The sequence below is a fragment of the Plutella xylostella genome, chromosome 19, assembly GCF_932276165.1.
Source record: "Plutella xylostella chromosome 19, ilPluXylo3.1, whole genome shotgun sequence".
NCBI lineage: Eukaryota > Metazoa > Arthropoda > Insecta > Lepidoptera > Plutellidae > Plutella > Plutella xylostella.
This window is the reverse complement of record NC_063999.1, coordinates 4,624,249-4,651,142: the sequence shown is the minus strand read 5'-3', so window position 1 is coordinate 4,651,142 and position 26,894 is coordinate 4,624,249. Positions and strand designations below refer to the sequence as shown.

The following is a 26,894-nucleotide window of genomic DNA, read 5'->3' as shown; positions in this document are numbered from 1 at the left end:
AGAATAGATTGAGCAGATGAGCACCCTCGTACAGGTTCATGTGTTTTTACCCGACTGCCGAAGGAGGAGGGTAATGTTTTTCGATTGTATGTTTGTATGTATGTATGTATGTATGTCTGTTTCTTTGTTCCCTCCTGTAGCCTAAACGGCTTGATAGATTTTGATGTATGAGGTATCGTTAGAAGCTTATTGATTGCGCGATGGTTATAGGCTATGTAACGTTACATTAAAATGTACATAGCGCCCTCTAGAGATAAAGTGATGATCGAAAAAATAATATTTTTCCAACTATGCCGTGTGGGGTATCAAATGAAAGGACTTGATTAGCACATTACAAAAATATGCATATTGTAGGTAAGTATTTAAATCACACCACCAAAATTATTTAAATAAAAAATGTTCATAAACTAAAACTACTGACATAAAATTTCATAAAATAAAACAACTAAGTCCTAAATAAAAAAATATAATTATAAATAAACAAAAAACCCACTAAAAAGATGAAAACAAGCCCCAATTTTGTGTAAAACACAAAATGTTTGTTATTCATCCAAATTTATTTTATTACCTTCAAAGTATGCTCTTTTAGAATCGATACATAATATATGCCAACAAATTATCCAATCATCACAATTTTTTTATACGCTTTTTCCAGAGTTGTGTTTAGTACTCACGGTACTCGCCGATGAGTGAGGTGATCGCCGCCTGGAAACTACTGTAGGTATATTTAACGTAAACCCAGCACTCTGAAACTTACTTACCACGAAACGAAATAATCCTTATATACTTTTTTACATTTATGTTCTTTATTCAAACTCGCAACATTGTAGCTTATCAGCACAATACATGAGTAAACTTTTATAGCCCTTGACACAAAGTTGGAAGTTAAAATAAAACCGGCTCAGTCTATCGGTTCATTTAACAACAAGCGCCATTAAGCCACATGTAAGCGTACATGTGTAGGCAGAATCCGTAGGGTTTTGGTACTTAAAAACTTTTCGTGTTTGCTTTTGAAGGTACCAAAACATATTGAATGGGGACGTAAAATGCTTTTGCCTCGTTTTAGGACGCTTTTTTATATTTGTCGTTTGTTAATAATTGCCAACACTAATTTATTTGTTCGTAATATTCAGCGTTATGCATGGCTTTGTGGGAACCGCACAATACTCAAATATTACATCATCACCTTGTAGAGATCATGTATTTTATCCAGAGATCTCTAACATGAACATAAAGTACGGAAACGTCAAGCTAGTGATCTCGTGGAAACTGAATTAATGTAAATTAGAACGGGTTCTTCTGCGAAACTTAATCAAGAAGGAAACAAACTCCGGCGAATTTTAATATAAACAAAACCAATGTCGGAAATGAACTTTCCAAGAAATATTTATTTACTTACTTCATTGCGAATGAAGTGGATTTTCATTATACAGTTTTGTAAATAGTTCAGTTTTAAATAATATATTTAAAGGATATTATTTGTATGAATTAAACAGTATCGGTAAGCGGCTAGTCCGTGTAACAGTGAATTCTTAAACTATCATTATATGTTTTTTTACCTACGATAAATGCCTCATATTTTAAACAATTATTGTCACTTAGTATCACGTGAAGCAGTCACATGTTCTTTTTTACTTTTTATCATTTCGTTAGAATCAAACTTTGTTGAGCTTTCCGTACTCGACACAAACAAAAGCTTTAAAGTGCCAAATTAAACACACAGCAGCACGGGCATATTCTCAAAGCACATCGATAACCAGGGTAATAATTTCCGTACGAAATTTCTACATTACAATTTCAATTTCGTGCATTTTCGCTCGCGCCGCTGCCGCCATCCGGACCCAGGTGCGAAGGCCTCGTTCTACAGATTAATTGGCAAGCACTAATTATTTCCACTCACGTGTACTAAATTAATTAGGAGGCGGATTTTTTCCTAATGAATCAAATTGGCTTCGTTATTTGGTCCCCGTTTTGTACAAAAATTTAAGGCAAGCGCGTGGTTTGTGATGAATCATATCTCTGGGGATTTAGGGAGTGCGAATGTAATGGGTTTTTGGAAGTTTGCACTCTGAATCGACAGTTTGTTTTAGAAAAACGTGATCAATGCAAAAAAAAACTCTTTTTTATAACTCGTTAAAAATTCAACGTTTTTTAAATGCATATCAACTATCTACGATCTTTAACCCAGACTCTATCTTCTCTGTGATAAGTTTTCCTAACAATAAAAGTATCGTGTTACAGAAATTTATGAAAGTACAGAACATTTTAAACTTTAAACAAGATAAAAGCAGTCTTGGAACTTAATCGAAGTTCTGATGATAGAATCAAGTTGTGCTGGTATTTATGTAGGACATTTGGGTGTACATATTTTTTTCATACAGAGCCAATACTTATTGATTTTTTGCGCATAAATTAATAATATACCCACATAGGTATCCCCTAAAATATAGGAACTTAAACCAACAGTCAATGTTCTACTCGAATAATACATTCCAATTATTTATGTTGCTTTAAAAAACACATATAAATTCTTGCATACCTACATGGACTCTCCCACACAATGAATACAATTATGATAGTATACTAATCTCCCAAATATCTATTGCATACAACAAGTAATCTCCTAACTTCATCAGTTAAACTCCTAGACAATCCCCAAATAGCTTCCTAAACACTCCAGCACGAACACCAGGAGCGCAGATCCCTGGAAGAGATTAATTTCGGTACAAGTATCCTTAAGATTTGGGTGGACGTGACTCGAGACTGCCGCCGCGGCTGAGTACCTCGGAATACTCTATTCAGTGTGTGAACAGAACCGGGGCAGTGGGTGCACTCCGACCATGTTGATACCTGCCGGAGTTGACCCCCCAGCTATGGCGATGGTAGGTTGTTGGAGTAATGGCATACGATGAGGCATTTGGGGTCCCTACCGCACTTCTTTAGTTAATTATAAACATTTAACATAACTAATACTATTGATTAAGATCAATTTCTTACATGAGTTAATGTATCTCACCATGAAATAAAGTCCTATTCCTACATTCCATAGATATTGCAATTTACATAGTAGCGTAGGTAGATAGAGTATAATATAAGTAGAATTAATTTGTAAACAGATACATTTAATTCGCACTCATACACTTTGCATAATTACACAAAAAACATCTTAGTCATCAAAATGATTGATGCAAGACTGTAAAAAGATAGCCAACTTGTACAGTTTAGCTTTCATCTAGTTAAGCATTCTGCGGAGACAAAACCAGCCTGATAACCGAACAACTCCCGCGGGCTACAGATAACTTTGAAACTGCGTGGTCATCGTCTCAAGAAGCTATTATATTCTGCACCTAACTTCCACATTTTGCCGTGTAATCTTCACTGGTTATTTGTCTACGTCATCGGGCCGTGTTCGCCGACGATGTATCATGTATGCATACGCACACTACTTTATAAAAGATCTACTATTTCATAAAAAACAATTTTCATAAAATCTGTTTGGGCTGAAACAAAGTACTGATACTCGTAGGTACTTGTTGTGTTATTTTAAGATGCTAACGGTAAATAGTCGCATATCCAGTATTGAATTCCATCATTTTGCTACTCTAAACGTTTAATTTTGCGTATTGTTATTAAATTGTAACAAATCATGATTTAAATCAGAATATGGAATGTAAACGAGCCAATGGCAAAATTTGTATCCAATAAAATCCATTGAAAATGTCAAAAACAAATATTTTCTATTCCCAACTTCGAAATGGATAAACAAACTGACAAACCGTCAGCAAAGAGTTGGACAGATACACACACAACGTCATATACACGTCGGATTTTGTGTGCAAATATTTGTTAACTCTCTCACTCTAAACCTTTAGATTGCCAGATTTTGCTAACAAAATAGGTACCCATTCTCGCCAATCCTAATCCTAACTAATATTATAAATGCGAAAGTTACTGTGTCTGTCTGTCTGTCTGTTACTCTTTCACGCCCAAACTACTGAACGGATTTGAATGAAATTTGGTATACATAAGGTCTAGACTCTGGGAAAAAACATAGGCTTTTTATCCCGGAATTCCACGGGAAAACTTTTTAAGGCGAAGCGAAGCGCGCGGGAACAGCTAGTATAAAATAGATAATACAGGTAGGTGAGTGCCTCAACATTAAGGGTGGTACTTATGTATTTTTTAATAATTTAATAAAGTATACTTCTTGTATTATTATGTTATATTATTATTGTAGTCTTGTATGTTTGCCTAAATTAACAATTTGGGTACCTGTACAGGTTGAAAATATATGTCAATGAACGCCAGGAAATTTTATATTTGACTGTTATTGGGAAGGCAAATAAATATGTGTTTCTATTGACGTCTGACGCCCGCTTCTCACGCAAGAGATGCGGGTTTGAATCCCGGCGCTGACATGTACCAATGAGTTCTTTTAACTTAAGTACAATGTATACCATCGCTCTCACGGTGAAGGAAAACATCGTGAGGAAACCTGCATATCTAAGATTTACGAGTAGATATGTGAACCCACCAACCCGCAGTGGACCAGCGTGGTGGGAAATGGTCCAAGCTTAGGAAGGCAGTTTAGACCTCGGGGATATGCACAAAGGTTCCACTCGAGAGAGCCAGGTGCAGGTACTTACACCCCCACAGAGAATAGAATAGAATAGAATAGAAACCTATAAACAGTGCACAAACTTATCTGTTCCGATGAGAGCTCACGTAAATGTCTAATATTTCTTCATTTTATAAGATTTTACGTTTGCCCGTAGTGTTAATTCGCGCTTGCAGTTTTAATAAACCCATCTAATCAATATTAATATAGAATTAATTAGTAAATAATGATATATAGGTATGGATCAGTTTAGTTCGGTGTCGCCGGAACAGATAAGTTTGTCGCACTATACATGTATTTTTATGTATATGTCTATTGCAAACTCATGTCTTCCTTGCAAAACTTGGTCTTTCCATTTTATAACATCACAGAGCACCATTTTATTAGGGAGTTTTCAACATTATATGTTCTTTGGGCGAAACGTAGGTACGTGGGTCGCGGGACGAGGAGTGAAGTGTCAATTTTGCAAATAACCTCCTTTCGGTCCCATCGATCAATCACCGGCAGGTATAATGTGGCAAGTTACTTGGCGACCCTCCTTGCGGGGTGAAAGAAGTGGCGGGGGCGAGGTAGCACGACATGCTACACACGTAGAAAAGTGTGCCCGGATTAATCTCGCGATTGCTTGTAACTATTTCTGACGTAAGTAAAATTTTATTCTATGAGTGTTCCCGTAAATGTCATATTTAGCTTAAAATTTATAGTTTGACAGCATTAAAATTTGGATGTTTACCTTCAGAATATCTACCAATTTGAATTTATTTTGTTATTTGTGTTTTATTTTATAAATCAATTTCCATGTCACTTTCACTCTCTGTTTGAACTTGTTCATCGTCGTCGTCATCCTCATCTTCATCATCGTTTTGATTAACTTCAATTATAAATCTAAGACAAAAACCAAAAAACATTATACCTACTTTGAAGTATAATGTACTAGAGTACGCCAGTCATATTAGTTCAGTGTACACCTATAATATTTTATGTTTAATTTACATTAAATTATAAATAAACAATAACATACCTGTCCAATACATCGTCAAATACTCTATCAGATTTATAATATTCGTCTTAATTTTTTATGACATGGTCGTCACAATTTCTCCACTTTTCAGGCGAATAATTAGAGAAAAGCAACTCTAAGTCTTTTATCTCTTTATTTAAGTTAGAGTCAATCGACGTTCTTGCGAGCTCGCCTTTCACGTACCGCCACACAAGTTCAATAGGATTTAATTCCAGGTGGTATGGGGGTAGGCGAAGCACGATATGACCATTTTCTTTCAAAATTTCATCAATTTTTTAATTTTTCTCTGTGTTTTGCTCATTAATTACTTTCATTAAATCACATAAATTTTGGTTGCTTTCCTAGTTACAAGAGCTGACAACTGACGCACTGTCATATGGACTCTTCGTCTTTGTTGTTTACTTTTTCGTATCTGACTGCGCAGTACCAACCTTTAGCCGCGTAGCATGACTGATCCGGTACGCTGTTCTACAAGAAGCCCCTATATTGAGACATTATACGATTTGTTGTTTTTAACGTTATTTTGTTGACGAATTATAGATACCTAATAATAATATAATGAAAATATTAAAAAGGCCTCAACACTCATCGTAAGACTAATGGTCTCAGGATCAATGATCTCATGTGGGTCGCACTCAAATTATGACAGACTATATAAGACATGTGGCCGCCTCGGCTGCGCGGCCGAGACTGCCGTAACAATGACATGCAGTGCACGCGTTGCCCTTCCCCGCTACCCTCCCGCTACCCGCTGTCGTCTTGGGTACCTCGTCCCCTCCGCGTCTTTCACCCCGCAAGGAGGGTCGCCAAGCAACTTGCCAATCTATAGTTATCAAACTGAGTGCTTCTAAATGATATATCATCAGGATCACAGCCGTGGAAAATTATCCTGCGTACCTCGCTGAACTTCATACCCTTAAGGATTTTTTGACCTGAATTAGATAGTTTTTTTTGTAATGGCATTTGGCATTGTACATATATGATGCATGCTGGAATTATGATGTCACATCCTGTATGTCATGGAATGGAAATACAAAATTTAAATAAGGACAGTTTTCGTAGGTTATTTTGGTAGAAGTGGGGCGACATCATCAGACTAAGCTAAGTAATCCAATATTCGTAGCTGAGCTTTTTTCTTTCCCAAATGTTAGCGGTACAAGGCAATATCGACGCGTCGAAAATTCCGCATCGCACGGGAATTCCCGGATCCCGGTCGCCGTGCATTACCGTTTATAGCATTCCAGGACCTATTCGATCCACATCGTCCTTTTTTTTAGTGTCCTTTTAACACACTTTGGGCAGATTTCACCATTGAAGAATACCTCATAATTATCTGTGAATAAGGGCTAGTAACCATTAGTAAAAACCAAGCGGCGGTCATGCTTGACACGTGACTTGACTAAACGTTAAAGATAACCATGTTTTAAAATACTAGCCCAATGATAAAGTGCCAGTTACAATAGCACAAAATTACTTCTAAATGGAAAAGGCTAACCTAATGAATCCATCAGAATATTACCAAAGAAAAACCTAAATATTGAGTAAGTACAAATTTTAAATTAAAAGTATTTAAAAATTTGCGTCATTTGGTGTCTGCATTTAGTAAGCGGAACTGTTTCATTGCTCTCGAGTGTATTTTGAGGCTCGCCAATATTTTGCAGCATTTGGTTAGAACTAAAACACGTTAGAGGTATCACTTCTTCGGTACAAAGCCGAGGTGGTGAAAGGCGGTAAGTGAATGCCGCAGCCATTATACACGGCCATTGTAGCCGACCATTGTGCTGCTAATGAGGGATCACCCTTACTCACTACTTGTATCGACTATTGTGTGTTATTGTAATACTTTATTAATTAGGGTTAAGGTATTCTTGTTAATAATTTATGGTACCAAATGGAGAAGTTAATGTGATATAATAAATATACCTAAGTAATAGATAATAAATTACTTAAATTAATTTCAGCCAATGTCCATTGCTGAAGCCAAGCGCCAGTTTTTTTGTTCTGAAGGGCTTGAATTACGAAATTAACCACTAAATCTTCATCGTGCAGCAAGCATGAAAAAATATGCGCTATTCGACTTACAACAAAATGTCAAACTTACCTACGAGTTATGTACCTACTTAGTCCCATTTCCGAACACTACAGGACTACTGAGAGTACTAAGTCGTGAGCACAAGTTTCGATCCTCCGTTAATGTTGCGTATCGTCAACTGTCACTGACAAAATGTTAGGCAAAGTTAGTTCCAAAAGTGACATTTGTTAGTTCCATTATGTTTGTGTAGTATCGAAAATAGACTCGAATCCTGTGATAGGCCCTGTCGTGTTCGGAAACTGGACAAAGCACCTAACTCGTAGGTAAGTTTTACATTTTGTAGTAAGACGAATAGCGCATATTTTTTCATTCTTGCTGCACGAATATAACTGCGAATGGACAAGTATACATTTGTTGGTGCTCGAGACAGAACTTTCACTCACAAGTGCCTACCTGAGTACAATACAAATTGCCGATAGCGAAACATAACTAAAACATATCTCATGTAATTGTAATATCGCTGGCAATGGCTTCCGCAGCAGAACGGCACTTGATCGGCAAATCGTTTAGCGAATAAACAAATCGAATTGAATCGGTAATAATCGAGAAGCATAAATAAGGTCAGTGGTTGGCGGGAGCGCTGACTATCGCATTATGGTAATACACTTGTATTTGTGCCGCTAAATTACGTTGGGAGCTCGAATTGTTTTATTTTATTGGTGCGAAAAAATTGTTGTAATGCTTAGGGGGTTTTATTATCAAATATAAAAAAAATTGCGTAAAATAAAATATTTCTTTCTTGTTGAGATTCCTGCGAAACTTATGAAACTTGTTATTTACCGGTGACATAATATATCGACACATCCTAACTAATATTATAAATGCGAAAGTAACTGTGTCTGTCTGTCTGTCTGTCTGTCTGTCTGTCTGTCTGTCTGTTACTCTTTCACGCCAAAACTACTGAACGGATTTGAATGAAATTTGGTATACATACGGTCTAGACCCTGGGAATGAACATAGGCTACTTTTTATCCCGGAATTCCCACGGGAAAACTTTTTAGGGCGAAGCGAAGCGCGCGGGAACAGCTAGTAAAAAATAAAGATAAGTGGATAATAATGTACAATACTGTTTTATTTTAAGTAGGTATACGTCTAACAATGCTTGGAATGCTGCTGATATGAAAATATTTCATGTAATTACATTGCGGCCATTACAATTTACTGATAAAAAGCTTGCCCGTTTTTATGGAAATAAAACCAATATATTTCTGACGGGGTATTCTTTTTTGTTTGCTCACTGGGTTACAAATATATTACAATTCATGTATTTTATCTGAATGGCAAAAAACATTTCCTTATATGCCAGCGTAATTTTACCATTATTCTAATTTGACGAGTTTATGCAAAATAACAAAATAAGGTTAATCAAATAATCTTCCTGCGGTAGTCCTAACGTTACGTTAGTCATAAGTATTTATACAGGGTGAAACGGATTCAATCCTCTCAAATGTAAAGTAGCTTCTTACATCTGAGAAAATTGTATTCGGGGAAAAATATGATAACTAGCCGAGTAAAACTCTGCTCACGTACGGAACCCCTCCTGCTGCAAATCTGGACAGATCTGGCTACGACCGGATTCGTGAAATCTGCGCTATTTTCGTGAAGTCGTGTCTTATCGTATCCCGGCGGTGTGTCCAGATTTGTCTGTTTTATTTTTGGTTGAATCTTTGCGTGGACGTTGTGCAAAGACGTATGTAGGACATCGTCAGGACTGTAAAGTGTGGTCATCTTATGTCGAGATACCATATTGTAAATATCTACCTGCTGTAATAAAATTGAGGTACTGGACTAAACGTTGAATATTTTATTGTACATTGTAAAAAAATCACTTTTTTCATAGTTTTACGTGTAATCCCATTGTTATAATAATTAGCATGAGCGTTTAACATAATGCACCACAGGATAAATGAAAAATCTATAAATCATCATCATCATATACAGAGTGGTACAAAAATATCTTAATTACGACATATCAGGCGCAAGTTTGACTCAAACTGGAGTTTTTTGTCGAGACTCGAGACGTAGGTAAATGTGAAACATGTTCAAAGTTAGAGGTCTCGTACAATTTCTGACGACGAATGATGAAATAAAAAGCAAACTCCGCGAATGAAACGCAAACACATTACACCTGCCACGGAATTACGTTTACATTCATTACTTGACGTTGCGAAACATGCTCCATAATTGTGTTTCCTTTAAGGTTTTCATAAAAATATAAATTGCAAACGTAACCAGTTTACGCATTTAATTTATTTTTTATTTAATTTCAAACCAAGATGGACGCTGAAAAACAATGGTCGAGCATCCAGCTTAATAATTAATGTTGTAGTCTACTGAACTACGAACTACACAATACGTCAAAGTCTGTTGTCTAGTTTTGAAGATCTAGTTATGACAGACGTAAAAAGCGACTTTGCTTTATGTATACTATACGTAGTGAAAGTGATTATATCCGTATTACAAAACTTTTATTTTTTTATTTTATTTTATTTATTAGGACAAACAACAGTAATAAACTTTACAAAACATAAATTAAAAACAAGTAATACATAGTAAGCTTATTACCCTAAACGTTTACCACTAAGACACATATTTATATTGAAAAAAGTTCGTGGATACCAAAAAATAAAAAAAATTATGAGTATACATATATTATAACTAACATATCCTTAACTTAACAATATATGCTTGGATATTTCCTTTTTAAACATAGTTTTTTTGTTCTTAAATATGTCTATCGACAGGAACCTCTCGTTATGAGATTGACATATTCGATGTATGGGTGCTCGAAGACCAGAATTAGTGCGTGCTCGAGACACATAGAATAATTTACAGGGACGGCGTGGCGTTGTTGTATGGGGGGCTAGGTAGTTAATTTCATTTACCAGTTCTGAACAATCGTAATGGTTGTTGCAAATATTATATAAAATTAATTCATCTGCTATTACACTTACATCATATTATAATGCCTATCATGAATTTCATGATTATTATAACGAAGAGATACCATGTAGCACAGTTTCATTGCCATAAATTGTGATTATCATAGGCAACATAATAATAAACATAATTTACGACATAGATATTGCGTTTGCGAAGCTTTGCTGCCTTCAGCGATTCTGTTATCGTGTGAGCTATTGCCTTACACTTGCCGATTTCATGTATTATATTAGAATAGAATAGAATATTGCTTTATTGAACACCACATAAATCAGACATACAAAAACATACTTATAGACTAGAACTATTGTACAATAGGCAGCCTTATCGCTGAGAGCAACTTAGCATTGAAATTGAATGTCGGCAAGCAACCTACATACGTAGGTTAATATACTTTACTTATTAATATACTTTATATCTAGACAGTCCTGAAAGTCCTTTTCCCAAGCTATCAGTTATATTATGAGAATAAATACACACAAGAATTTTAACCAGAAAATGCTTTTGAAATACTCGTACAATATGTTGGTAGTCGTATATTCCTATTCATAAAATTAAATTAGGTTGGCAGACAGGCGACTGGCTTCAATAGAAAAATGATAAGATCGTCTGTCGGTTTATTATGGTCTCTATACAGCTTTTCTGTCGATTCAATTTGAAATAAAGATAGGTACATTATATCTTAATATTGTGTAGTATTCCTACTTGTATGTCAAAATCAAATTTGTTTTTGTGGTTAATATACGAATATACTAAAGCAAGTAAAGTAATGTTTATGTTCGTCTTATAAAGTTAAGTATGTAAATAATGTCGATTGATATTAAAAATGATTTAATTGTACTAAATATACCTCAGGTTAGGTGTTCGATAAGTATACGTCTAAAATAATTTATTAAAGTTGATTCCTGGAATCAAATTAGCGAATAATCGTGAAAAAATCAACATTCTGAAACTATTAAGAACAAAATTACACGAGCAGCAAAAATGAATAATTCGAGGTAATTTCGCAAAACACGGTTGAGTTCAACTTATAATCCATACTAATGTTGGAAATACTTATGTAAGTGTGTAAGTGTAGGCTTCTTGATTGTGTTTGTAAAATGAAAATGACGTCACACAAATTACCTAGGTACATAGATTTCTAACAAAAATCGTACTTTGTATGTAGTTACTGTGGTAAAAACAATGTAAGCCAAACAATTACTTATATAAAGCTATCTTTTGTAAGTTTGTTTATTTGTATTCCCTTCTGTCAGTAGCAACAACACTGTTAATGTTAATTCCAGCATTCACCCCTCGTAAAACAGTTATATTTTTGGTCACTGTATTGGAGTATTGCTTTCCGATAATTATTTAAAGCAATATCTGCTTTCAATAACTTCATTTCATTTAGTAGCTTTTATGAGTAGAGTGAATTAAATTTAACGTTTCCCGAATCAATTGTCATCGAGTTTTATCTACAAATTATTGCACGTCTGCTTTCAATCGCTTCTTTTTTTAGTTAATTATTCATATGAAGAAACACTTATATACCAAAATGATTTGGATTTGACTAGCGGGTCAATGAAAGTACTGTTTAACTCAAATTGTAATGTGCACTGACGCTGAGTTGCAGAAAGTAAAATGTTAAATATCTGTCTTAAAGGTATTGCTGTCTTGCTTTGACAGTATACAAATAGAAAGAGGCAGACATATAGGTATTAAATTACACAGGACATTAGCTTAAAAATCCTTTGTTTAACTCAACATTAGATGCTTTGAAAAATAAGCACTTCCTTTCATAGAAGCCGACAGTAAATCATACATTTAATTCTTCACACATTGTAGTATTCATAATGCCCGAGTGCGGTACATAGTCTGAGTAAATGTCACTCGGGGGCGCAGTAACGCCAGCACGGGCGGGCTAAGAGGCAACAGCTTAGTATGAAGACTGCGAATCGATGTAGATGATAAACTTTAAGGATTTCGCGATCGATTCTTTGCCTGGACAGATGTTTTTTTGAAAAACATCACTGTGAAACCTATTTAGATTTTTATAGAAAAGTCAATACATTTTCTCATCAACCCTTATGTTTGACGGTACCCATCCTGGACCTCCAATGTTCAACATAAGTTATGATGATGATGATGATGATGTCTTCCAAGCCGATACGGCTACGGCGACTGCTAATGGAGATTTAGGCTTCGTTAAGTTATACTCGTAATGTAATTATCTGTCTCGGGTAAAGTCGTACTCGACTTTACCGGTAATTATAGTCAACCTAGCTCGCAGCTCAGCTACAGACAAGTCGAAAACAATCGACAGTCAACACATTTCTCGAAACTGGCGAGCCAATATCGATTAATTACCAGTAATACCGCAGACGGTATTGCCCCGGCAGTCACCTGCAGTACAAGTGTCGTCGCTCGGCGGTCGCGCCTGGAATTAACAGGAAATCGACGACTGCGGGCGCTAGGGGGTTACTCTACAGAGTCTACAGGGTTTGCAAAATGGGCCGAAATTGGGAGAAATAATGAGGGAAAATTGTAAAAAATAATATTCTTTCTCCATAGAAACTTTATTACCAATATAATAACGCATTCAGGATTTTGTTGGGGTTGCCGTGGAGATGCAGTGCGTCACAAATGTTTGCTGAGGCGCACACGGATGATTTCCACGCGATCATGAGGGAACGGTGCGCCTCGATGATGACACGCCTCCGCGGCACCACCAACACCATCCTGCGTGTGTTCGCAGACCGGTGGGACTCCCCAATGCTGCGTCTTTGGGTGCAGCGTCACATCCGCTCTGCATAGAATGTTTTTTGTTTTTAATTAATTTAATTTTATTTATATTTACTATACTAACTCTAGACTAAGAAAAATTGTTACTAATACGCTATGGACCTAAATGTCTGAAAATAAAAATGTTTATTATTATTATTATTATTTATTGGTGACGTGACTTTTTACTATGAAGAACTTTATTTTTTAGTAAATTTCCAAATATTGTAGAAAAAAATTTGTTCAGAATGACCCTCTGAGTCACTCCTTTTCTACTAAGTATACCCTTTTTGCAACACCCTGTATACTGACAAAAAACGAACGAACGAGAGCTATAGTGCAATCGGCACGTTTAACACCACGAGACAGAGTCGTGGCTCCCAAACTTCGTTTTTCGTCTGAGAGAGTGACCCCCCGCATTGAAGCCCTATTCTAATAGACAGTCGAGCTGCAAACTGTTTAGAATCGGTAAAATCGTTGTACGGTCAGCTGCATAAATAGCTATACACTTTTGTACCTTTTCAAACTAACAAAACGTTAATGTTTGTATGATTGAATAGGCGGTTTGTGAGTTTGACAAGGTACTTTGTATACCTATACCTACATATTATGAACCAGCCTACTGTAACTTGACCAGTAAGGCAAATGACAAATGCGATCCGGAAATAACTAGGACTTTCTTATAAATACGTACTCTAATATACTTATATGAAGTTTTATCTAGAGGTATGAAACAAAGACAATTTAAATATCACAATCTTACATAATCTCTACTGTTGATGCAGATCATAGATAAAAATAGATAATTCGATCCTATCAAAAACATAAATGTGAAATGAGACCCAAGACTTCAACGACAAAAGAAGTGAGATCTAAATGGGTGCCAAGTTCAATGGTCAGTCCTGAAATTTATTTATAAGTAACAGTATAACATAATATCATGTCTTCTTATAACATTAAATAATGTATTGTAGCCTAAGGTCTGGTTTGGCTAGTTTTTATACACCTACCAATACCAACCAATTATTATGTTCGACCAACAATACAAATTTTCGGAATTAAATAAGAACCCACAAATTCTTGTTGGTTTAACTTGTGAAAGCTATAATTTTCATCATATAATTATATTAAACAGATGATATTTATTTAATAAATTTTTAAAAAATTAAAAAAAAATACTACTGAACTGTTTTGTCACTTTGTCAAAGAACAAATTGTTTAAGGGAAGTACTTTATAAAACTTTAAAGGAATAACAGGGATACTCCATAAAACTTTTAATATAGGTATTTTTAAACTATATATTATATTTTTTTTCAATGTCCTACTCATAGCACGCCAGGTGTCAGGAGGATACAGGTGAATAAAATTATATCTGAATACACACACACGCACTCACGCCTTGTACTAATGTACTCCCTTGCGGGGTAGGCAGAGGTGCATTGCTGCACCCACTTTTCGCCAGAGTGTTATGTTAGTCCCAATGTAATAGGGGGCAGGCCTATTGCCATTTTACGGGCACATCCAAGACCCGAAAACAAATATCTGTGTTTAACAAATATCTGCCCCAGCCGGGAATCGAACCCGACCATCGGCTCAGTAGTCAGGTCACTAACCACTACGCCATTCGTTCGTCTGAATACCTACATAATTATTCGATTATCGAACTAATCTAAGAACTCAAATTACATGTATGAATAAAAAGTGAGGTATATGCATGTACATATACCTAGCAGTGGGAAAAGCTATAGATTAAAAAATAATAGATGCTGCATCATGCTGTCAAAAAGATAGAAATAAAAAGGTTTTATTTAGTACATTCAGATTTTATCGATTACCTGCCAGTATTTTAGTTTCTTTATCTATTTGTACATTTAGAGCTGAAACTATATTATATAAAGGATATTATAGTGTACATACCTACAATAAATTGATATATCAACCGATACCAATATCCACAACCACCCACACAGTAATATTGAATATCGGGCTAACGTGAAGGATGTAACAGTATACATTGAGGCAAATACTGCCAATATGTATCTAGGTATCTATGTATTGTAGGTATATACGGTCAGCTTACATTGTGCTGATTAAGCAAAGCAGATTGTGGGAGTAATATAATTTTAACCTAGGCGTAATACGAATAACGTTTTTTTTTTACTTTTGTTCCTAGAATATTGTGCACGATTACATAGATACATAGTAGTGACGAATCGGTTTCTTATCCTCACTAATATTATAAATGCGAAAGTAACTGTGTCTGTCTGTCTGTCTGTCTGTCTGTCTGTCTGTCTGTTACTCTTTCACGCCAAAACTACTGAACGGATTTGAATGAAATTTGGTATACATATGGTCTAGACCCTGGGAAAGAACATAGGCTACTTTTTATCCCGGAATTCCCACGGGAAAACTTTTTAAGGCGAAGCGAAGCGCGCGGGGACAGCTAGTATCATATACTCGTATACCAAACTACATCCGGCGCGCACCTTGGGCAGTAACATATTGAAATTAAACTGACTGGCTAATGGGCACAGTGTTACCCTCGTCCAGATCTACAGATTATGATTGAAAACTAAGAAGAACAAACAATACAGAATATATAACACTGAGTGTTTCCTCGTAACATTATGAAATCACCTTAAATAAGCCTAGAAGTATTTTCATTATCTTTTGCAGTCGTTACTGAAGCGTAGCACTCGTAGCGTCCCATTACTATGAGGAGTGTCTCGCGTAGCATTCGTAGCCGCTATGAGATGCGTACATTATTAATTACGCTTTTTAAATTCTCATTTAATATACAAAATAGAGCGTTTCTAGGGCATAATTATAAATTTTAGTACTCAACTGTCAAAACCTATTTTTGAATATGGAAAATTAATATCCATTCATAAAGTCGAATTTAAAAAAAGAAATTTAGGTTTTGAAACTTTTTTTGAAACTTCGAAATTTTGCCATCAGAATAGGTACCAATATTGTGTATAAAATATACCTATATAATTATGTATTTCTCACTAGAATTGGGATCTCCAGTTAAATTTTACTTTGTTTTAGTTACGACGAAGTTATATTAAACCCCCAGGTTATAAAAACATTTACCGAACTTCGTTTATTGTATATTTAAGTTTAAAATTAACTTTCCAAGTAACAAAGCTCCCGTCAACTACGCAAACATATAAAGTTTTTGGGTGAATTGATTGATTACTTAATTTCGATCAGAAATTAGAACTTATCATTATTTATAAGCGCAAAAATCACCCTGTGTTAGGTACTCATTCAATTCAGTATAAATAAAGCATGATTGCTGCAATCACTTTCCTTGTATTGTTTAATATGAGTCTTGTTTTGATAGGAGCAAACCAAAAGTCAAATGCAATAGGAATACTCGCGAGCAATGAAAAAGTTCCAACTGCCATTGACGTTCCATATGTGACCGGAACTTTTTCATTGCTCGTCAGTTTATTACTATAAACATCATCATCATCATCATCACGACCCATCACGTCCCCACTGCAGGGGCACGGGTCTCTTTCCAATGAAGGTATGGTTTTAGGCCTAGTCCATCACATATAAACATCAGTATTGAGACTATTGAGCATATCTGTTTGTTTGCAGCGACCGGCGCGAGCCCGGAGCCTCGTCTGGTGCTGGAGGAGCCGCCGCACCACCTCGACTTCTCCAACGACACCGGCGCCACGCTCACCTGCCGCGCCACCGGCAGCTATCAGGTACAGTCAGCAGAAGAGATACATGTACCACCTCAGCGCAAACAGCTTGATCCTGAGACTGCTAAAATGTTTGCGCTGGGGTGACCAATGTATTTTTTTACAGCCTGTACACCACGCAGAGTACAGTCGCTGCGATCATGCAAAGTTGCTGTTGTGTGTCAGTTCGTCAGTGAAGCTGGAGCCGATAACGATATGCTAATGTGTCGGTGGTGGTAAAGCCGCCGTAGGCACAAGAGAAAGAGTAGCGGTGAGGAAATTAACACTTTTCGGATGAGTCAAGTCATCCTATGGGGAAAGTTGACCGTTTACCTACCTAGATGGATTAAATCGAACGATCAACATACATACATACATACCCCTATTTACATAGACATTAAACTGCATACGCCTCAGTTTTGGGCCACTGCCCAGATTAAGTCCAGGTAATGATTCGGCGGGTCTAGGTTAATGCATTCGACGTGTGACCCCATTTCGGGCGCATAACTTATGACGTGAATTAATAATGCCCCCGAGAATTAGCCGATTGCACCTGGCGTTTTCACTGAAACGTGCACTGTGTGTTTAACTGTTTGTATTATGAATGTATTGTATGTAATGGCCTATTTGGTCTAGTAATATAAGGTTCGACTTCAGCACCCGGAGGTCCTGGATCCAATTTGTGAGGGACTGGTGAATATTACTAATATATAATTACTTTTCAATATGCTGTATTCAAAAAATTCAATTTCGCTAGGCCAGGTGCATTGACAACTTAATGCGTCCGTGGTAATGATTTAACCGATTTTAATGTACTGGTACTTACACATACTTAGATATATTATATTATATGTACCTACATCTGCTTACTATAGATAGCTAGCTAGATATGAACCTATAATTATGTGCGTTTTGTACCTACACGATTCTAGGACGAACAATTTCTGTTTTCGATAGAAAACTGAGCACGAGGATTACTCTACGATACAAAAATATAAATTTCTGCACCGACCACGACCCTCTCTCGATCGTCATTTTCTTGTCAAGCTAGAGTAACCCTCCTGATTTCCTAAAAGTTATGCATTGTATTGCATTTCATTGGCCTAAACTCTATTTGAGTATAGCAACCGTCCTATTAGATTATGAGAGTAATGGAAGAGTGAGTGCTTTTGTCTAGTATTAGCGGCTGGGAGGCCATTATTGATTTGCATTGAAACTGATCCGGCTTAATGCTTCAGTTCTAAGTAATGTATAGTGCCATTATTATATTCCATTATAACTGTAATTGGGAAATAAATAAAAATAAACTATCAGTGTTTTAAAATCAGAACTACCTGTATAAGTAAATGTATAGATCTCATCTCGCTTCTCTGCCAAAACTCAGCATTTTTTTTACAATTGTATCCAGTAAAACTTATAAAATATATGCAATAGGTAGCACTATTGTAGGTTGCTTGCTCAGCAAATCCATGTCCTTGAAAGTAGGTGTGTTTAAACAGGTTCTGTAAACAACCATATTGTTATGCAAAATTTGCTCAACACGATACATAAACAAGGATACAGTGGTCCAGGGTGCTGCATAACTAGGGTTTCTGCTCGAGAATTCACGAGCTCGAGAAGATTCGAGAAATTCGGCTTGGTTCGAGACGAGAAAAAAATCTGAAGGCTCGAGAATTTCTCGAGCCTTGAGATAAAAATTAAGAATATTCAATTCGAATTTTCCTGCGCCGCTTAACAACACACACGCGAATACCATGCGCGTGTATTATGATTTATTATGTCTCAACTCCATTTAAGCTAGTGCTTTACTGATAATACCAATGAATGATTAAAAGATAACGTAGTAATAGTTACGTACTGTTTCTTAGTTCAGGTGGACCAAAAGAAGTCATCCGATATTGTTTGGCTCTCATTTTTTTTTCGAAATGAAAAACTTCAATTTTGTTCTTTGAATATGTTTATTTGAACCTTTACAATTTTATTGGTAAAGTCGAGAAGATGATATCGGCCTAATGGGCGCCGTCACAATTGATTGCCATACGGGCTCGTTTTATGACTTTTCTCATCACTTCAGCGAAAACTTCGGGCGAGAGATTCTCGCACTCGTGTCGAATGTTGTTCTTAAGGGCTTCCAAAGACACTGGTTTATTCACATAAACACGGGACTTCAAAAAACCGCAGAAAAACTGTCTAAAACGGTTAAATCGGGAGATATTGCAGGGAAAAATGACAGATAAAACGAAAAAAAGGCGACCCGAAAACTGAATAAACACAATTATTCCGCGTTCTTGGGGAGTATATCACTCCACGGCTTCTGAACTTGTATTCTGCATTTGTCTAGTCCACCAATATCAACACTGATTTAAAATTCTATTGATGAAAAATTCGATGAAATTGAATTTCAAATTTTAGTACTAGCTACTAGACACCTAATTATGAGTATTAATAAAGTATTTTCTTTGTGATTAAGTTGACAAAGTAAAAAAAGGGGATTTAGTTTTTTTTTTAATAGCCTGCGTTGTGTCCCACTGCTGGGCAAAGGCCTCCTTATATTTGGTCCAACGATCGCGATCCTACGCTATAGTTATTCTATTCTATTTTCTATTAAGGCTTTTATCTAAAGGTTTTCTTAGAAAGGCTCGAGACTCGAGAAGACTCGAGAATTTGGGCTCGAGAATTCTCGAAGCTCGAGAACGAAAACAGGTCGAGAAATCAGAAACCCTATGCATAACAGATGACAAATGTCGCTCTGCAATGAATGTAGTGTAGAGGTATATTTATATCGTGTAATAATGTCTATCCGTACGTCCATATAGCACAAAATGTACTGTAATAACAGTATTTTTCCACTCATTTTCCGTACCTAATCATTTGCTATAGATATACCCGGATTTCAGCTATGTTTTATGGTGTGTAAATAAAGATTATTATTATTGCCTACATATTTACTCACTTATTATTATTATTTGTTCACGATCGAAACCATCCATCAAGTGAATCCTTATAATAAATTGAATAGATCTACTAACGGAGACCGTGCGGATGGCTTAAATGGGACATTTCCCAATTTGTCCGTCTGCCGCTATTCCTTCCGACGGAAATAAACAAATCCTTTTTGGACAGATTTAGCGTGTTGTTTTCCTAGCGACCTGACGCGCGTGACGTGGACGTCTCCGAAACTAAAGCGTTGAAAATACGATAAAGGTCCACAATAATGTAGGTCAAAAAGTAAATTACTTACTATAATTACTTCTAAGAGAGTCGTTGCTCGCTGGGACATCCGAAGCCACTTTAACTACATTGCATTTTAAAACTAAAGGTGCTATTTCGGAGAGTAAGGTGAAGCTTTCATAAACTGAGAATATACGAACACGCTTCTATTTTATCTGAATCTGTCGTATACTGTAAAGAATACGTGACTAAAGCGCCGGCACTCCACGTACGTTGCAGGCTAAAAACGAATATTGAGTGCGAATATTTAACATTCAGAGAAGAATTTAGGCATTTCGTTCGCAGTCAACATGAATTGTTGCCGCGTGCACCGCCCTACGAAAATCTGATTCTGTATTCAACGAGGCACGCCAAACTCAAATATAAATAAAGTTTTTCCATTTCACAGAGTTTGGATGAAAGTTTACGGTCGCACAGACCCATCGGGAAATAAAGATATGCGCGCCCGTTCCGAGTCTCTGTCATAAATATGGAAAATGGCGATGTCTACTCACAAATAGCGATACGACCTGTTATGGCTGCCGCCTGACCGTTTAGATATGAAATGGGTAGTAAGTTACTTGAGCCCAGTTTGGAGCAACACTGTGCGCATTCACTGCCAGTTTCAATAACTTTATCTAAAGATAATGATTAGCAGCTAAGGTACCTACTAGAAATCAATCAAAATCATATGTAATTACCATTACCTACAAGTACAAGATATGGGTAAAAAGAATTTCTTCTTTCATCAAAATCTATAGACTTTGTGGTACTCGTATTTACGGTATCCACTTTCCTATCAGATAGCTTGCCCGTGGGACATGTTTTGAATTAATGTTCCTTTTGGATATAAGCACCTATTTCTCGCAAAATCCTTTACTAATAATTTTACTGAAATGTTTAATTTTATAATAAGATAGCGTACCTATACTTTATAAGCTTTACCCATTTTTAGTTTCACGCATGAGTTCTTCCTAAAGTCGGAGTTTTTCCTGTATTAAAGTCATTCTTTTATATTTTATAGTTACCTTTATCAGGTATTCAAACATAAAACATACTCTAGCAACTGGACTTTGTAAAAAAAGTAATGATCATCTAAATAATCCCTTGTTTCTGAAAACTTTTATTTGCACGTCTTGTTGACAAAAAGTTACGCAAAGCCGGGTCCACATTTGTATCACTACCCCATATGGGATAACCCGTATTATCGCATTTATATTTTACTTCGTGAATGCGTGCAAACTAGCGATCATGATACGTGTTGAGGCTACGAAAATAAATCATTAAATAATTAAATCATTGTCGGAAATCGCCAGAAGTAGAGACAAAAAACACACCTTTATCATCTGGACTACAATGCCTTCTATTCCAACAATAGTCAAATAAAATGGAACCTTATTTAAAAGAAATAAGCCAACTAAAACTGAGTTTTCCAACGGAAAATGAGGGGAATATAGTAAACGTTTAGTAGAGCACGTTGAGAGGAGGGGGGGGGGGGGGGTCAAACAATCAGAGAAATGCGGGTCACAGATGGCAAACTAATGAAGTGGCGCGGGTCGCCAGGCTTTTAAGATATTGAAGGTGTTGAAAAATCGTTATTACTGTTTAAAAAGGTGGTATAAAATGCTCAGAAAAATGCTGGGCAAAAACATTTTCTATCGTACATTGGACCATTGTCCAAAAAGAATTGTGTAGGTAATCACTTAATAACAGCAGAATCAAGGCATCAATACTACGAGTTTTTTTTCCCTTAAATGCTTTTAATCTTGAATTTTGAATTTGAATTTGAATTTTGAATCCTTTATCATTTGTATTTCTCGCAATTTTAATACAGTAAAGCCAGTGATTTAAAGAAAACAGTAGGGTTTAGGGAAATCCTCAATTTTAATTAAAAGCGATTTGATCCCATCTCCTTGTCGGAGCTTTGGTACTTTTACTTCAATTTGTTTTACACTCTTCTTTTATTTAAATTATTTTTAATAAAAAAAAGTGTACCTAGTATGTTTCAAAAGTCAGAGAGTCATTTTCAATGACGTTTCTCTACTATTTGTAAAAAGCCATGTGATCACCAATGTTACTATGGAAAATCTAACAATTTTTTCCTTCTGGCATACTATATACACTTACTTGCAAAGAAACTGTTCCACTCACGAATTTCCGATACTGAAAGGCTTAAATTTTTTAAAATAAATACCTAATTGGAAATTGGGACAAAATGATTACGTTTTTAGTTGATAATATTCTGATGCGCTTTTAAATGTAGTTCAATATTGCGGATGGCGTCATTAACCAAGTCTTTTTCGCTTAGGAGTAATTTGGTGATTTTCTCGATGGAACTTTTTCATTGCCCGTGAGTATACTTTTTTTAAAAGCCTGTATAGGTACATCAATATTTTCTACGGATACGTAGTAGGTGCATTTTGTTTGGTCCTCTTCATATTCCTCGGTAAGAATGTAGAAATACATTCGTAGTATTTGCTTTAGTTAGAATATTGGCGGCGGGACCTACGCAAATACAGGCTTCCCGCAGGAACTCATTTCATCTGCAGATACTCGACCTCTTTCCACTTGACCCCAAAATATAGGTAAATCATGCTGTCACTACTGCTATATTTTTTGAGCACATAACACGTTAATTCATTTCATTTCGGTTTTAAGGACTTCGTAATTATTATTTTTATGCAAAAAGAAAGACGGTTTTATAAAATGGTAGTCCCTGAAAAAAAAGTAATATACATTTTGTAAATATTAATTTCAGTTTCAACATTTGTAAAATCTAGAAAAAATATATTGAAAACCACCAACTTAAGATGCCAACAATGTAACTGGGTAATTTTAATCGAATACTTTTAAAAGTTGAAACTGAAAATATGTAAGAATAGAATACCAGCAGCGTTCAGAATTTCAAAAGAACGATCCTTTGTTCTTTCCTTTTGATAACTATAAAGTATTGTATTGTACTCAAATAGAAAGTGTTGAAAGAATCGCCCCTTTCAATGAAGTTACTGCTAGAAACTAGTAAAGTAAAAAAGTAAGTTTGAAGGTTTTTCTACAAAAAGAGTTTTTATTTTCATTCTTTTTTTTGTTGAAATCTTTGCTATATTTTTGATAAACTGTACTTATATTTGTAGGTACTTAGCACTCAGTCTTTTTTTGGGTTTCTTGTGAGACGACTTTATACTTTTAAGATTTTAAATACCTACGGGCTTACCATTTTTTTATCCCCACGTGTCTTTACGTGCAATAGTCTGTACAAAACCGTTTTATAAATGTATTCTATTCTACTTCATTCAAGTAATATAACTAGGTACTTCTCTAACGCTAACATTCATTTGTTAATTATCAGACCATGCATATTTTCAGTCCACAAGTTCGACCAATCGGAATTGGTGCAGTGCTCTTAGAGAGCCTTGCTTTGTGCCAATAGGCTTCAATCCATTGAGTTTGTGAACCAATGACCGTGTACTACTATACTGAGGCTTCGATTGTATGTGGCTCAGTGACCGCAAGGTACAGTCCGGTTGGTAAATTAATCCATACACGCATCTTTAAAGCATGTATTTATTTAGTCTAATTTTATTTTATTTTAATATTTCTAATAGTGCGTTGTGTGTGTGTAAAGAGTAGAGAAGTATAAGTATAAAGGATGTTTAAAACAGTAATTACCAGATTCAAAATTTGGTTGAAAGCGTGTGTTTTTGCGGTACTATGTAGGTAAACTTCCGATTTTAGAACTAATCAAATACTAGCTAAGTTCCACCTAGGACCAAGTATAGTGCCACAAACTTATCTGTTCCGGTGAGAGCGAACTAAATTGGTCCATACCTCATTACTTACTGTACTAATGAATTTCATATTGACATAGATTATATGGACCAATTTAGTTCGCTCTCACCGGAACAGATAAGTTTGTGGCACTATACGTAAATGTGACATAAATACAGTGACAAGTGCCAACACTTACATACTAGGCTGTTAGCGATGTAACACTCCGTGAGGTTCAATAGTCTCCGGCCGCCGGATGATTGCTTCCTGCAGGCGGCATTCTAAACCGAAGCCTTCGCGCCGAAGTGTACAGACTCCACAGACTCACAGTCATATAGGATGTATTTATCACTGTTATTATTCTGAGATTACCTCAAACAAAAATAGCCATAGTATCGCCTTTAAAAGTTCGCTTTTTTATATGCTTTATGTTATGATTAGGTTGAGTATTAGGTGCAGTGTAGAATTTTATCAGTAGTCAAGATGAAAAATAATTAGACACAGTTACAAAAGACTATCTTATTGCTGAGAGCAGTTTAACGCAGCAAAAACGCAGCATTATCATCTTAACGATGGCGTTGTTCATCATTCAATCTTATATCTAAATTATAGACTTTGACTAAATATATTTTCACTTAATAAGATTTTTTATATTTTGTGCCATAAAATAGTCAAGGTTTCCTCTATAATCCCATACCCTGTGTTGTTCTTGCATTACCCGTATGAAGCCATGTGTCTGGGCGCCTCAGGAAATTACTCGGGATTGCTCCAGCGCCAACCTGACTGCACTCTTAAATTACTGCTCTACTTACCGCAAACCTATTAAGTTTATTCGCAAATAAATTTTCGTTTAAGATAAAAGCGTTTAAGTATAACTGGAAAAGATAGTATGAACGTTAGTGTTTATCTTAAATAGGCTTTATGTTGAGAGATTGTACGAGTATTCTATGTACTTACCTATTTATACTTTTATTTCAAGTAATTAAGGCTTTTAATGCTTTTATTCATTATTACCGTAGTCGGGATCTAGTGTAACAGACACACACTGACACGCTTACAAGGAGAACCGTTAGTACTTACAGTTTTCCCGATAGATATACGCATTAATCCAAACAGATCACACATAACAAACACGATGTAAGCATTCATCGTGCACGAACCTTTCTTCTTTTGTTCCTCAGAGAACCAAGCGGCGGCGTCTTTGCCGCTGGTGGGCCAAAGCAAATATTTCCCCACTCAGACAAATTGCAAATGGCTGGGAAGCTCTCTAGGAAAAGGCAAATACGAGATACGTAAAGTGTGCATGTGACCGCAGGACCTACAGATAAGTTTTAGGCGCCGAGTTAGACAAATATTGAGCACTATCCGCTCTGCGTTTAGGAATGCGGGTTATCGGTTTGAGTGCAAACGGTTTGTGTGAGCTTTTAGAGCTCTTGCTCATTTCTAACATTCGCAAAACGGCAATGTTTCATGAATAATTTAATCATATATTATGATATGAGATCCTACGAACAAATGAGAACTCTGGCAGGTAAACTTAATTTTGTTAATCTTCATAAATTATGGTAAAGTAATTCTTCTTAGTGGTTAACACTAGATCTGAACTAGGATTTGTCACCGTGGTGAAAGGATGAGTCAGTCAGTCGCCGGTTGTACAGATACAGTTTATACATCACTCACGGCTCGAGGAGGCTCCTACCATGCACCCCATACTCGTTAAAGGAACTGTTAAAGGTAGATGTAGGTTTTATGACAATATTGCGTTTAAAAATGATTTTCTGTGTAAGAGTGAGTCGCAACTTGACTTATCTTTAAAAATTCAAAGAAAAGTACCTAACAAATACGAGAAGGGCGCAAGAGGGGGTGAGGCGCGGGGAGCGGAGATGAAGGGGGAGGGTACAAGACCGTCCCGTAGAGAGACACGCGTAAATGAAAAGTAAAATGAAGCGAATAATTAAACATTTGGGTATTAAATTCCTAATGTACCTGAGTTAATCAAATTACTTAGGTTATTCAAAATACCGAGAAAAACACGAAATACAGTAAAACCTACACGCATATTATTATTTCTAGTTGTTATTCTCCGTAAGACAGATGCATCCTAAGGGAGCCTATAACAGATAGTTTGGAGCTAACTTTGAGCAGCCGGCGCCGGAATTTCGAGGTTAGCTAACTATCTTATACCTAGAATCAGCCAATAGACAAAACATTTTAGCCATGCTGACATGAACAATAAGACAGTATACATTTTACAGGTTTCAATTAATTCAAGGTATATACAATTATTAAGCGTCGTATTATCTTTGTGTAATTAAGAAAAACCGGCAATAATACTCTGTTTCAGCTCCTGCGTAGGGAAAGATAAATTAATTAAGCTATTTAAGACTCAAAAAAACCGTAGCTGAATGTTTTTCTTCAGAAACTCTGCCTTGATCATTTGAATTTCATTTTCCCTCCGTCTAGATCCATCTTGTTTGAGGGAGGATAAATATTTGCGTCTAAACAAAACTCGAGAAAAAGTACCTATATTTTGCCGAGCGCCTGAAAGACACGTTAGCTGCAGGCTGGGATAGAATCCCCACTAAATTTGTTAAATTGGCTAAATCGGAACTCATTCCAGTTATTACTCATCTTGGTATTCTATCCTTCCAAGAGGGAGTTTTTCCCCCAGTGCTAAAACGCTCAGTAATACATCCAATCTTTAAGGGAGGAGACAGAGATAATATCAACAATTACAGACCTATCTCGGTACTGCCTGTTATTTCAAAAATATTGGAAAAATT

At 36.1% G+C, this 26,894-nt stretch overlaps 1 protein-coding gene across 1 annotated transcript in view; it reads left to right on the top strand.

Moving 5' to 3' along the window:
• The window catches only part of LOC105389611 (Down syndrome cell adhesion molecule-like protein Dscam2), a 152,871-nt gene that overhangs the window by 72,015 nt on the left and 53,962 nt on the right, over window positions 1–26,894 (top strand). The window contains exon 3 of the mRNA XM_048628013.1: window positions 17,048–17,160. Within this exon, the coding sequence (XP_048483970.1) occupies window positions 17,048–17,160 (113 nt within the window). The remainder of the gene's footprint in view (window positions 1–17,047; window positions 17,161–26,894) is intronic.